The sequence below is a fragment of the Lynx canadensis genome, chromosome F2 (genome assembly GCF_007474595.2).
Source record: "Lynx canadensis isolate LIC74 chromosome F2, mLynCan4.pri.v2, whole genome shotgun sequence".
Classification (NCBI taxonomy): domain Eukaryota; kingdom Metazoa; phylum Chordata; class Mammalia; order Carnivora; family Felidae; genus Lynx; species Lynx canadensis.
The window spans coordinates 15,300,269-15,312,480 of record NC_044320.2 but is presented as its reverse complement, the minus strand read 5'-3'; the positions used below and the strand labels follow the sequence as shown (position 1 = coordinate 15,312,480).

Sequence of the window (12,212 nt, the reverse complement as noted above, 5' to 3'; positions counted from 1 at the left end):
GCCAAAAGGAGCCCAAAGCTAGAGGCAGCTAAGACTAGGCTTTAGACGTTCATCAGCAATGTCCTAGCATACAATGATGACAACGTGGTTGAGTTTTTACTCTGTGTGTTTCCAAGAATTCGTGTGTACATTTCAAACACAATGATATTTCCTCTTTAGCAATTACCATTTTTCTCCACACGGGTTAGGGGTTTCACTCCCGAAAAGACATCAGCAAGCTCCGTCATCCGCTCTGAGCCCTCCTTCTTGTAATGCTCCCATTTGGCTTGCTTTTCTGAAAGCATTTGCTTGAACATCTGTTGAAAGAGACAGAAGAGATTTACTTACTTAAGAGGAAATCCAAATAAGGCAGTTTACAAAGAAAGCCCTGAGTGAAACCCAATTTATTATAAAAATATGTATCTAAAAGTAACATTACCCCTGACGTCATCTCTTAAGCTGCACTACTTTGTACAAATTGAGGGGCAAAGCTAGACCACTGCATTGGTTTTCAGACCAACTGCACATAAGCATCATCTCATCATCTGGATGGCTTTCAAGTGTTGGGATTCTCAAGCTCCCCCATGAAGATTCTGGTTCAAAAGGTCTTGGGTAGACCCAGGAACGAGCATTTTTAATGTGAAATTAAATTTGGTGGCCACTGCTCAAAGGTCCTTTGCAAGTAATAATTTCTGTGGTTGCATCCATTTAAAATAGGTCAGGGAAGGCTGAGCATGATCCTTGTCTGATGAGTGGATAATGAATTAAATTACCCACAAAAATCTTTTCTTTTGGATCACACAGTAAGTCTGTTTATTATTTCACTCCTTCATAAAATTAAAGGCCTGTAAAGAGTTGAGCAGAGGAGGAAATGGTATAACTCAAGGTTTTGCTTTTCTTCCCCCCCGAAACAAATTTTAAAAACCTATTTAAAGTGTGTCGCAAAACTACAGGGATTTATTTCACTGGGATCCTAAGAGGTAAATATGAGAATATACTGATTTTTCTCTTAAGAAATTCTTCATTCCTCAGCATCGAACTGAATGTTAAAAGATGAAGACTTCATTGTAGATGAAAGGATAAAGACTGGTGGAATTTTGTGGGGCCAGAGAAAGAGGAATCTTAGTGATCAGGCAGGGTGAGGAACAGTAGGAATTATTTATAGAGTCCATCCTGTCTTTTTGAATGCCTAGGACCGATCAATGCCATTTCATGAAGCAGCAGTGACAAAAATAACACTGTGAGGCCTTCATTACAGACTTAATAGCTTGAAACCCTTCAGACACTCATTCCCAGGTTGACCTCACAGGTTTCATATCTGGTAAGATGGAATTTGGGATAGGGGATGGTTCTCAAGTTAAGAGATGCACCTTCATCAAAAGATTAGAAGAAACACAGGTCTAATTAGTGTGTTTCTAAGAGAATCGGAAGGTGATTCTAGAAAAAGGGTTGGGATGGGAGGTGGGAGAGATAGAGATAAAGGTTAAAGAACCGAGCTGAAATGTCAGACATTAAATATATCTTTGTTTTGCTCAGTTTGTATTGGGTAGTTATTTTTATCTTTCTACCAGATCTTTCTCTTTTGAAGATCTTTAATGAGTTGGTCTTCTTTTCTCTCCAATAGAACAGACAGAAGGAAGCTGCCCATTCTATTCCAACAGATTCCAGAAAAAGATTAACGATTAGAAATGCAGGCATGGTCGGGCAGATGACCCAGATCTGTCCTGATTCCCACACAACAATATTGAGCTACAGAACTCTTGGGTGACTGGCGTCCTGCTTCAGGATCCTAACTGGACGGAGTGCACTGATTCCTTGGGGTGACTCTCACTTGCCTCTGAAGTTTGCTCTGACCAACAGATAAGATGCCTGGTTCCTGCTCTTGGATCTTTCTTGGTCTCTCATTTTGGCTTAATCTGTCTCTCTTCCCCACTGTACTGAGAGCTCCTGGATGGGAGGGACATGCCTTGTTCATTTTTGAATTCCTAGCACCTAGCTGGGAACAGAGCAGGTATTCAATAATGACTTGCTATTGAGAGGGAAAACATGAACATTCTTAAAGAGATCAAAAAGGGGTAGCGTTTCTCTGATCTTACAAAATTATACCCAGACAGGTTACTGAATAACACTCAACACATGCATGTGCATGATGTTAATAATCAGCATGTACTTTTCATTAGCTACTGAACGGGCTAACACAGTGTCCTCACACACCTAGAAGATAAAGAAAAAACCGGCAGACCACTAACCAGACTGAGGCAAGGCGAGTATCAGTTTGGAATGGGCTTTAACGTCCATGGCTAGCTCCTGGCCCACCTGATCCGAACCGCCAAGGCTACTGGTTATAGAACCTAGGCACTCCTGGGTATCAACCATTTTTATTATGCCCACAGAGGCTCTTTTAGGCATAAGACCAATCAACCTTAGAATTTCCTTCAGGGAGCTCAAAATCCTTAAAATCCTTGAGTGGACCTTGTTTAAACACAAATCGTCCACCCTACTTAAAAGCCCTAACAGGTTCTCATGGCTTTGCAGATGAAGACTGAAATCCTACAAGGCCTACATGCCCACCTTTCAACCTCATCTCATATCACTTTTATCTCATTCTCTCCCCTCTAGCCAACTGTTCTTTCTGGTCCTTGAACTGGTCATGCTGTTCCCTACCCAAGAGGACTCGGGCATATTCTGTCCTCTCTCTGCAATGGTCTCCAGAATGCTCCCGACCTTTGTCTTAGCTAACTCCGACAGGTTCCTTCTTCAGGTCCCTTCAGAAGCTCCTGCTTCTCTTCTCAGGGATTTTAGGTACTCAGAGAACAATGTTCCTTTCCCTTAGAGCACGTATCTCAGTTTGTATTTACGTTTTCATTAGTGCGATTCTCTGATTAATGTCCACATTCCTCACTAGACTGTCACCTCCATGGTCCTGTGCGATTTCCCCATCACTGTATCCCCAATGGCAGTAGGCACTAAATGCCTGTTAAATGTTTAATCCTGTCCTTTTAGTATAGGAACGATCTCAGACTGCTAGAATCTGTAGCCTGAATCAAAGACTATGACTCGTTATTGAATCTCAACCCTTTAAAAATATTTTTAAGCACAGAAAAACTAAGATGTTGGTGATTATTCATTAAAGATCTTTACCTCTTTGAGTATAAACTCAAATTGTGCAGTGTCCAACAGCAACTGAAAGAGGATCTTGGGATTGTATCTAGAGTCTGTTAGAATCTGGTCCTTGATTTGACGAAGGCGTTTGTTGTTTGGGTCATAAGCTAGAAACAGGAAGAAAAGAGTTCCCAATTTATTCGCTGTGCAGAAAATATGAAATCTAAGATGAATTGTTAAAAACGTGCCTCCATTTTCACTCATTTGGAGCATTTAAAAAAGTAATAAGCAAGATGAGAATCAATAATGCGTGATAAAATCAATTACAGTAGATCTACGCCATGAAGTTAAGTACAACCGAACTTTTGAACACGACAGTTGGCTCTGACGTGGAATGTCATCCATGATATGCCGTTGAATGAGAAAAAGCAAGCTGCAGAACAGGGTTCCAAAGCCTGGCGGAAGTGCCTCCAGGAGGCCAACAGGAGGGAATGTAAAGAATATATGCGCTCCTTCCTGCACATCATGACCCGAACACCACAGAAACTAAATAAGCACTTATCTTTCCCACGCATGACTCACAATCAGGTAAATCACTTGTTTCTGGTAAATCGTGACCTTGTGCAATCAGGTCAGACAATTGCCAGGCACAAAAATGGGAAACAGACGTGGCTGAAGGTAAGTGCACAGACCACTGGCAAGACGAGGTTGTCCCCGGAAGGGTCCAAATCCAGGAGACTCCTGGCTCACAGGGAAGGTGAGGAGGAGGCTGAGTCACTGGAAAACCACAGTTGGTTTTATGATACGATAAAGCGAGGGCCTGAGTTGTTCATGTGCTTGAGAATGGAAGACTTTGGTAAAGATTATAAACTGAGTCAGTGTGGTAAAATCCTCAAATTAGAACTGGAGTTTATGGACTGACTAAACGCGACTAACCAACACCAGATCCATTGGACGATTAAACCTCGGCCACGGTGCTCATGCTGTGAGCGAACATAAACTGGAGAGGGATCGAGGCAAAGAAGCCAAATGAAAAAAAAACAAAAAACAAAAAACAAAACCAAAAACTGGAAAGCAGAATTTTTCGAGAAAGAGATTTCCAGGATGAAGACAGAAAGCTGAGGAGAAACTCCACATATTTCCAAGGATACAAAGGATGAAGACGTCCCCCTGCTGTTTTCGCTGCCTAGCACCCACAGGAAGTGGGACCAGATGGAAGCTAGAGGAAAGAACATCTTGCCTGGGAGAGCTGTGAGACGGGCTCTGTGTTACCAGGGGAGGCTGCAGAATAATCTGGAGTGGACAGTTTACTTTGAGATACTGCCTTATCTGAAAGAACACGTGTTGAAGGCAGTACCTGTCTCAGGGTGGCTCTCAAGCAAAGTTTGTTGATGAAAAACAAAAAGCAGGAGGCTTCACGGGGCCGCTGGATGACAGCCATGCTTAGCGGGAAGGGCATGCCAGCTCTGGGTGGGGGAAGCCATTGGTTAACTAACACTGATCCAGCCTTCTCTGAGTGCGAGGAACTGTGTCAGCTCTGAACAAGCTCAGGTTAGTCCAACCTACTTGTTTTTTCATTAAATCGGGAGCTTCTTAAGTCATAGGCTCACAGACCCTGTGAAGGCATTTCATACAACCTGTGAAGCAACTGAACTTGACGGCCAATAGCGTCTCCAAGAGGACTGTGGGCCAGAAAAGGTTAGACCTGATCTACCTTTATGAGGCACTCAGGTTCAGCCTGTTTATCAACTCTGTGGGCCCATGGTTTCCTGTACTTCCAAAATCGTACCTTTTCCCCCCATCATTTCTCCAGTCTAGAACTTCTTTTTACTTCAGAATCCTTCCTGCCTCCTGTATGGAGCCTTCCCCAGCCACCTTCACCCACTACCCCAAGCAACATTTCTCTCCTGCTCTGGACGAAATCCCACTAAGTGTCTGTTTTACACATCTGGCTCTTATTTACTGGCTTGGCTCTTCAATTACTTTCCTGCTGTAACAAATTACCACAAACGTAATGGCTTAAAAGGACACAAATGTATTCTCTTACAGCTCCAGAGAGGAGAAATCTGAAATGGGTGTCACTGGGCTAAAATCAAGGAGGCAGCAGGCCTACGCTCCTTCTGCAGGCTCCTTCTGGAGGCTCTGGGGAAATCCTGTTTCCTTATCTTTTTCAGCATCTAGAGGCCACCATATTCCATGGCTTGTAGCCCCTCCCATCTTTAAAGCCAGGCATGGTCTGTTGAGGCTTTTTCACGATTCCACCTCTCTAGTTTTGATTCTTCTGCCTCCCTCTTCCCGATTTAAGGACCCTCGTGATTATACTGGACCTACTGGGATAATCCCGGATAATCAAACCTGACAAAGGGGCCTATTCAGGTGGGCTGTTGACTTGTCCAAGTAGACACAAAAACGACTCACTTAAAAAGCCACGTGATTCTCATCCAAAGGCTAAACAATTTTTGCACCGCGGGGCATATCTTAGCTCTGAAAGCCTTTAAGTGGAGCCATACAGATGGGCACACCTTTCGCCCATTACCTGAGTCTGCTGTGTGAAGCATCAGCCATCGGATGGCCACGTTACAGTCTCTCAGGCAGTTCAGGAGCCTTGGGATATTGTCCAGAACCATCTCTTCCCTTAAATACCCTTCTTTCAGAAATTGTTGCACTTGAGTGTGCACTCTTTCACTGACGGTAGCGTATCTGCTTGACTTTGAAAAAGAAAAAGCCTGAATTACATTTTCAAAAAGAGAAAATTACTTTCCTAGAAAATGAATCCCATTCAGATGAACCCAGTGACAAGTAATAACATTTCTACAGGAGGTGAATAATATGTGGACCATAGTTGGTAAGACTCAGAGGCAAGTGGTTTGTTGGACATTTTTTTCTTAATGTTTATTTTTTAGGAGAGAGAGACAGAGCGTGAGGGGGGAGGGGCAGAGAAAGAGGGAGACACAGGATCCGAGGCAGACTCCAGGCTCTGAGCCATCAGCACAGAGCCCGATGCGGGGCTTGAACTCACAAACTGTGAGATCATGACCTGAGCCGAAGTCGGACACTTAACTGACCACCCAGATGCCCCGTTGGACACTTTTGAAAAGAGCATTGGACTCAGAACCAAGAGAATCCTACCTCCTACCTCTAGCTATGATTAGATATTGGTTTGACTTTGGGGTTAACCTCTCCCTCCTGGTTTCTTCAAATGTCAACTAAAGAACTGTATCCAGTGGTTCCCAGGGCCCCTTCTGTTCTCAACTTGGATAGAAAAGAAACATAGGCTCAACTGTCTATTCTTCCCATGATTCTTGACAAAGGAGGCAGGGCAGAAATATCCAGGAGAAGAGGCTTCTACAGGCAGACGAGAGCACAACAAAAATACACCTCTGTGTATTTTTCAATCCAGTGAATTTTCAAACCAGCCTTTGGGGATTTGGGTCATTCTACTTTCTCTGAAGCAAGAGTTACATGTTAAACATCATCAACCTCATCAGGTTAGCTTAAAACTACCACAAGGTGTTTCATCAGACAATTCTGAAATCTTCTTAAAATGGCATTTTAAGAGAAAAGGCAATTTTGGAAACTAATTATAGTAATGAAAAAATTAATGCTCTGATGCCAGTAAGCATCAGAAGCATCACTTTCTCTAATATATTTCCAGGAGACATGAAGTTGAAATTATTTTATGCATTATTTATGGAATGTAATTTACTTGAATAAAACATGCTGAAGTTCTTGGACTCAATGTCGTTCTATCTGCCCCGGAAACTCAAGAACTCAGACAGCCAGGCTGAGGAAGATAACTTAGAAATGTCAAGGATACTGCCCAAAAAAAGATTTTTATGGCTCTGTTTACTTAGGAATTTCCTCCTGCCTTGTGCTCTTATCAAAGAGATAGACTGTAAGCATTTAAACTTTAAGGAGAGGAAGGTCTTCAGTCTTCTTGCTGGTTTCATACATCAGAAATGATAAATTTAAATTACAGTGACGGGGCAGCTCTTTCTGCTTACAGGTCCTGTCCCCGTGCTTTAATAAAAACACCTTCTTGCACCAAAAAATTAAAATAAATTAAATAAATTTAAAACATAAATAGAAATTACAGTGACAGGACGTATTGCGTATGCTCAGTTACCATCCTCAACATGCATCCTACCAATGAAAACACTAAAATTCCAGCTACCCGTGAAAGCCATTCCATCCACATCGACAAGAATAAACAAAGTCAGCTGGGGCCACGTGACATACCGATTTGTCTTAGGACGCTGGATCTTAAGACCCAAGCCTCCCATTTACATATACCACATAAGTCACAAAATCTGTCATTACCTATCTTATTAGGATGCGCAAAATTCACCTTTCATTCGTCACTGCACTAAAATGTCTATGTGGACATTTTCCAAATTCCTTGGGAACTCTACTCATTTCCCACGCCATAAAGCAGGCTTGTAGCTGTGACAGAATCCTTCTCCGTTGGCCAGCACCTACCTGTTCTCTGACGTTCGAAAGGTCCAGAGTATTGTTTAAAGCAGTTTTTGCAGCTTTGTAAGGATCCCAAGCATCTGCTAGATTAACTGTGATCCCCATGTAAATACTAATTACCTGAAAGAGGACACATTCATCCAGTGTGTTAAATACCTACTCGTCTGGAGGCAGAGTTACAGAAAACACTGCCCACTCCCTCTGGTTCAAATTCCACTGCAATGAAAAACCCCGATTTGCCAAAGATATAGGTAAGCACTTTCTTAGGAGCACTTTGGAACAAGGGCTACAAAAGCCATTGATGGGAAAACGACTAAATCAGGGTTGACAGAAAAGCAGACTGACTGAACAGTGGCGTTCTCAAACATTTTCACCTCAGCTTTTACGCAACTCAAAGTTACTGAAAACTCCCAAGGACTTTTTGTGTTTTTTTCAGATGGGGTTCTATCTATCGATCCTTATCCTATTACACATCACAATCGAGACATTTCAAAAAATACTTATTCACTTCATGTAACAGCACACCCATTACATGCTAACAGAAAACTGTTTGTAATTAAAAAAAAAAAAAAATCAGACTAAAGGCTTTCCCAAAAAGTTTTGTGAGACGCGTGGCATCGCCTTTCGGTTTCTTCGAGTCTCTGCAGCGTCTGGCCTGACCGAAGACAGCTGGGCTTGGATCCGGATTCCGCAGTGGGTCTCCCGCGCCGCCTGCCTCGGGGCCCCTGGGAGTGCCGTGTGGACTTGGCAAAGGGGGACAGGGCAAGGCACAGAGCGCTTCACTCTGTTTCTACCTCACGGACCCCTTGAATGAGCCTTGGGGACCCCTAGGGCTCCCCAGTTCACTTGAGAATCCTTCGAGTAAAGGAAACAAAGTGTTCCTTTTGGGGTTCCTCACATACCCACTTGAGTCTGTATAAAATTGCGATTATTTGTCCCTTGAAGCTTTGCTCAGGGTTTCCTGTGAAATCCTGCGGTCCCGGGGGTGCTCTTTTTGGTGGGAGTGGCTGAGCAGGGAGGCGGATCCCCAGCTCCATTTCTTCAACAGTCACTGGGCTTGTCATGCTTCCCTTTTCTTCTCGAATCAGATCTAGTCGTTCTATTTTTGAGAGAATTTTCCATTTTTCAGAGTCTTCCAATATATCGGCATAAAGTTGTTCATAGGTCTTCTGATAACTTCAAAACTTCTTTATTGTATCTCGGGTCTGCTTTTTCAATCTTCACATATTTAAACTTGCCTTCTCTCTCCCTCTCTCTGATCAGCGTTGCAAAATATCTTTTTATTACTCTTCAAAAAACCAGCCTTTGTGGTATTGATCTTTTAGTTTTTTGTTAAACGTTTATTTTTGAGAGAGAGAGGGAGAGAGACAGAGTGCAAGTGGGAGAAGGGGCAGAGAGAGGGAGACGCAGTATCTGAAGTGGGCTCCAGGTTCTGAGCTGTCAGCACAGAGCCTGATGCGGGGCTCAAACCCACAAACCAGGAGATCATGACCTGAGCTCAAGTCGTACGCTTAACAGACTGAGCCACCCAGGCGCGCCAACATTTACCTTTAAGAACAGTTTTTAGTCATTCTCGTAAGCTTCGCTTTGTAGTGTTTTGAGATTTCTTCATTTATATTGTGATTTCCTCCTGAACGCAAAAGTTAGTTTTTTCTAAACATTTAAAAATATCTTTTAAGTGTTGGTTTCTAATTTAATTGAGTTACAGTAAGAGAATACAGTCTGTAGACTAACATCGTTTTTTAAAGCTTTCTTAACTTTGTGATCTAATGTTACCCAACTTGTATATGTATCCTTTCAAATACACACAGAACATCTATCGTGTATTTTTGGGAGAGCAGGATTATGTACAGAAAGAGGTATATTAAAATTTCCCATCATGATTATGGTTTTCTCAACTTTTATAGGTTATTTTGAGTTTTTGCTTTATGTATTTTGAGTATGTCACTGGGTATGAATTTACCTTGCATTATTCTTTCCTAAAAATTTTTTTAAGTTTATTTATTAATTTTGAGAGAGAGAGAGACAGCATGGGAAGTGGAGGAGTAGAGAGAGAGGGAGAGAGAGAGAGAATCCCAAGCAGGCTCTGTACCACCAGCGCAGAGCCTGATGTGGGGCTTGAACTCATGAAACCGTGAGATCATGACCTAAGCCGAAACTGAAGACTCAGACGCTTAACCAAGTGAGCCACCCAAGCACCCTGGATTATTCTTTTTAATATCATACATGATCCCTCTTTATCCCTACGCAGGTTTTTCTTTAAAGGTCTCTATGGTGTGATGTAAGTATTTTCTTACTGGATTTTTACTGGGTGGCATTTGCCTGGCATCTCACTCGCTTTTTAAATTCTTTCATTTTTAGCATGTCAGGGGTGTTTTTCAGGAGGGTCTCTTGTAAGCTTCACATAAGTGGGTTTTGACCTTCCTTAACACTAAATGTGTTACTGTTTCTCATTGTAGCACTATGGTCGAAACTCTTTATTATGCTTAGCAAATGAAACCAGATTATCAGAGTTTTCCTTCTGTTTGCTCAGCTCCTAGCTTATAAGCACGATGCCTTCGTGGGTAGGAAGCATCACATCTCACTGCAGGCTCCCTAATCACAGTCTGTGATTCAATGACTGATAAGAAGTGAAACAGAATCTGTTCCCTGAGACCAGGATCCAATTCACTGTACTTTATCAAAACCTCTACGTACAAGGAGAACATCTCATCTACACTGAGTACATCAAGTCAGCCTTATGTTTTTAAGATTTGAGTTTTGGGGCACCTGGGTGGCTCGGTAGGTTAAGCGTCCCACTTCAGCTCAGGTCATGATCTGGCGGTTCGTGAGTTCGAGCCCCCCATCGGGCTCTGTGCTGACAGCTCGGAGCCTGGACCCTGTTTCTGATTCTGTGTCTCCCTCTCTTTCTGACCCTCCGCTGCTCACATTCTATGTCTCTCTCTCAAAAATACATGAACATTAAAAAAAAATTTTTTTAAAGAATTGAGTTTTGAGTGACACAATGTTAAAAAGTCACAAGCACATCTCTGCAATAATATAAACTTTAACAGCCCCATCAACGTTAGTTTACAGATAGATAAAACTTATTATTAAAGTAACACTCCTATTCGTAAAGTAACAGATTAATTTTGCAAGCTTAGATTCATAAAATAGAAAAGAAGAAAGTATGTTTCACTGCATGTGAAACAGTTACAATTCAGCAGCTAAAGCGAGAACATTTCAATATAGGGTTTTACCTTCAGAGTATCCATTTAAGAGAGAAAAAACAAACCCACGGGCTCTTCAAGTTTTACTCACTTACTCCCTCATGTCATGATTCAGGAGATTCTCCACACACTTAGAGTAGTTTCGCCAATGTGACTTAATGTCTCGTTTACAACATTCTGATCTCTGGGCTAAAGGCCAAAAGAACGCAGAGTTGGTTCCCTAACAGGATTATTCCAGAGGACAAAAAGACTAATGGTGATACTTGCCCAGTTGTCTGGAAAGTACTTGTCCACAATCTCTCTCATTTTCGCTTGATGGGTGTGAAGAATGGCAGGTTCAAAGTAGAGGGTCACGTACAGCATGGCGGCCTGAGTGGCCAGGGCCGTGCTGCGGTGTTCTGGCAAAGGATATGCGGAGACCTGCAACACAGAGACAACACCCTGAAGAGGCAGCTGTTGGTGACTTGTGAACTGATACACATGCCCAGTAAATGATGTGGTTCCAGGACGTCCCAGTCTCTCAAGAGTCCATCCCCTCTGGGAATTGGACCCCGCGTGCGATCCTCGGACTGTGGCCTTGTTAGAGGACAATACAACCAGGGCCGTTCTTCTTGCTAACCACACAGCATTCTCTTCCCTCCAGCCCCTGACTCAACTGCAACTTGAAGTCTTTGCCTCAAGGAGGAGAAAAATGTTTTACCCCCATGTCTCCTGCTAGTTGTCCATTTCTGGGTCTCTCTTAAAAAAATTTTTTTTTAACCTTTATTTTTGAGACACAGAGAGACAGAGCACAAGCTGGGGAGGGGCAGAGGCAGAGGGAGACACAGAATCCAAAGCAGGCTCCAGGCTCTGAGCTGTCAGCACAGGACCCGACACGGGGCTTGAACCCACGAACCATGCGATCGATCATGACCTGAGCCGAAGTCGGGCGCTCAACTGACTGAGCCACCCAGGCGCCCCTCTGGGTCTTTCTATCACAGTCTTTCAGAACTGACAGACCCCACACCCTGTCCCCATTTTCTCACTTCCTGTTCATTCTACAGCTCCCTGAAACGTGCCCTGCACCATCACCTATGATCTCTCCAAGTCACTCGTCACCTCACAATCACGCTGCTCCAACAGCCTCTGTTTCACACTCTCACTTCAGTTCTCTCAAGGTTCACAGACGCCACCCCTGTTGCCCTGCTTTGCTGGGTGTTCCACTGCCTGCCTTTCAGGTGCTGGTGCATCCCAGGGCTCTGTCACCACATGGGTTGGTGATCTGGCTGCACACAGTACGCGTCACCTCAAGGACCACAAACACAAAGGGAGGAAATTGCTACGAGGGTGGACACAGCGACGTGGCAGGGAACCCACAGGCAGGAGTGTGGCCGGGCTACAGGAAGGGTCTGGAGCTGTGGGCCACAAAGCCTTCACCATTTCCACCCCTTGATGTGTTTGCCCCTTCTC

The 12,212-nt window shown here is 43.4% G+C and overlaps 1 protein-coding gene across 2 annotated transcripts in view; it reads right to left on the bottom strand.

Moving 5' to 3' along the window:
* Positions 1-12,212, bottom strand: part of WASHC5 (WASH complex subunit 5) — a 63,757-nt gene that overhangs the window by 38,115 nt on the left and 13,430 nt on the right. For both annotated transcript variants that reach the window (XM_030303843.2, XM_030303844.1), the window contains exons 7-11: positions 11,031-11,183; positions 7,561-7,674; positions 5,618-5,789; positions 3,121-3,248; positions 167-296 (exon numbers count right to left, since the gene is read on the bottom strand). In XM_030303843.2, the coding sequence (XP_030159703.1) occupies positions 167-296; positions 3,121-3,248; positions 5,618-5,789; positions 7,561-7,674; positions 11,031-11,183 (697 nt within the window). The remainder of the gene's footprint in view (positions 1-166; positions 297-3,120; positions 3,249-5,617; positions 5,790-7,560; positions 7,675-11,030; positions 11,184-12,212) is intronic.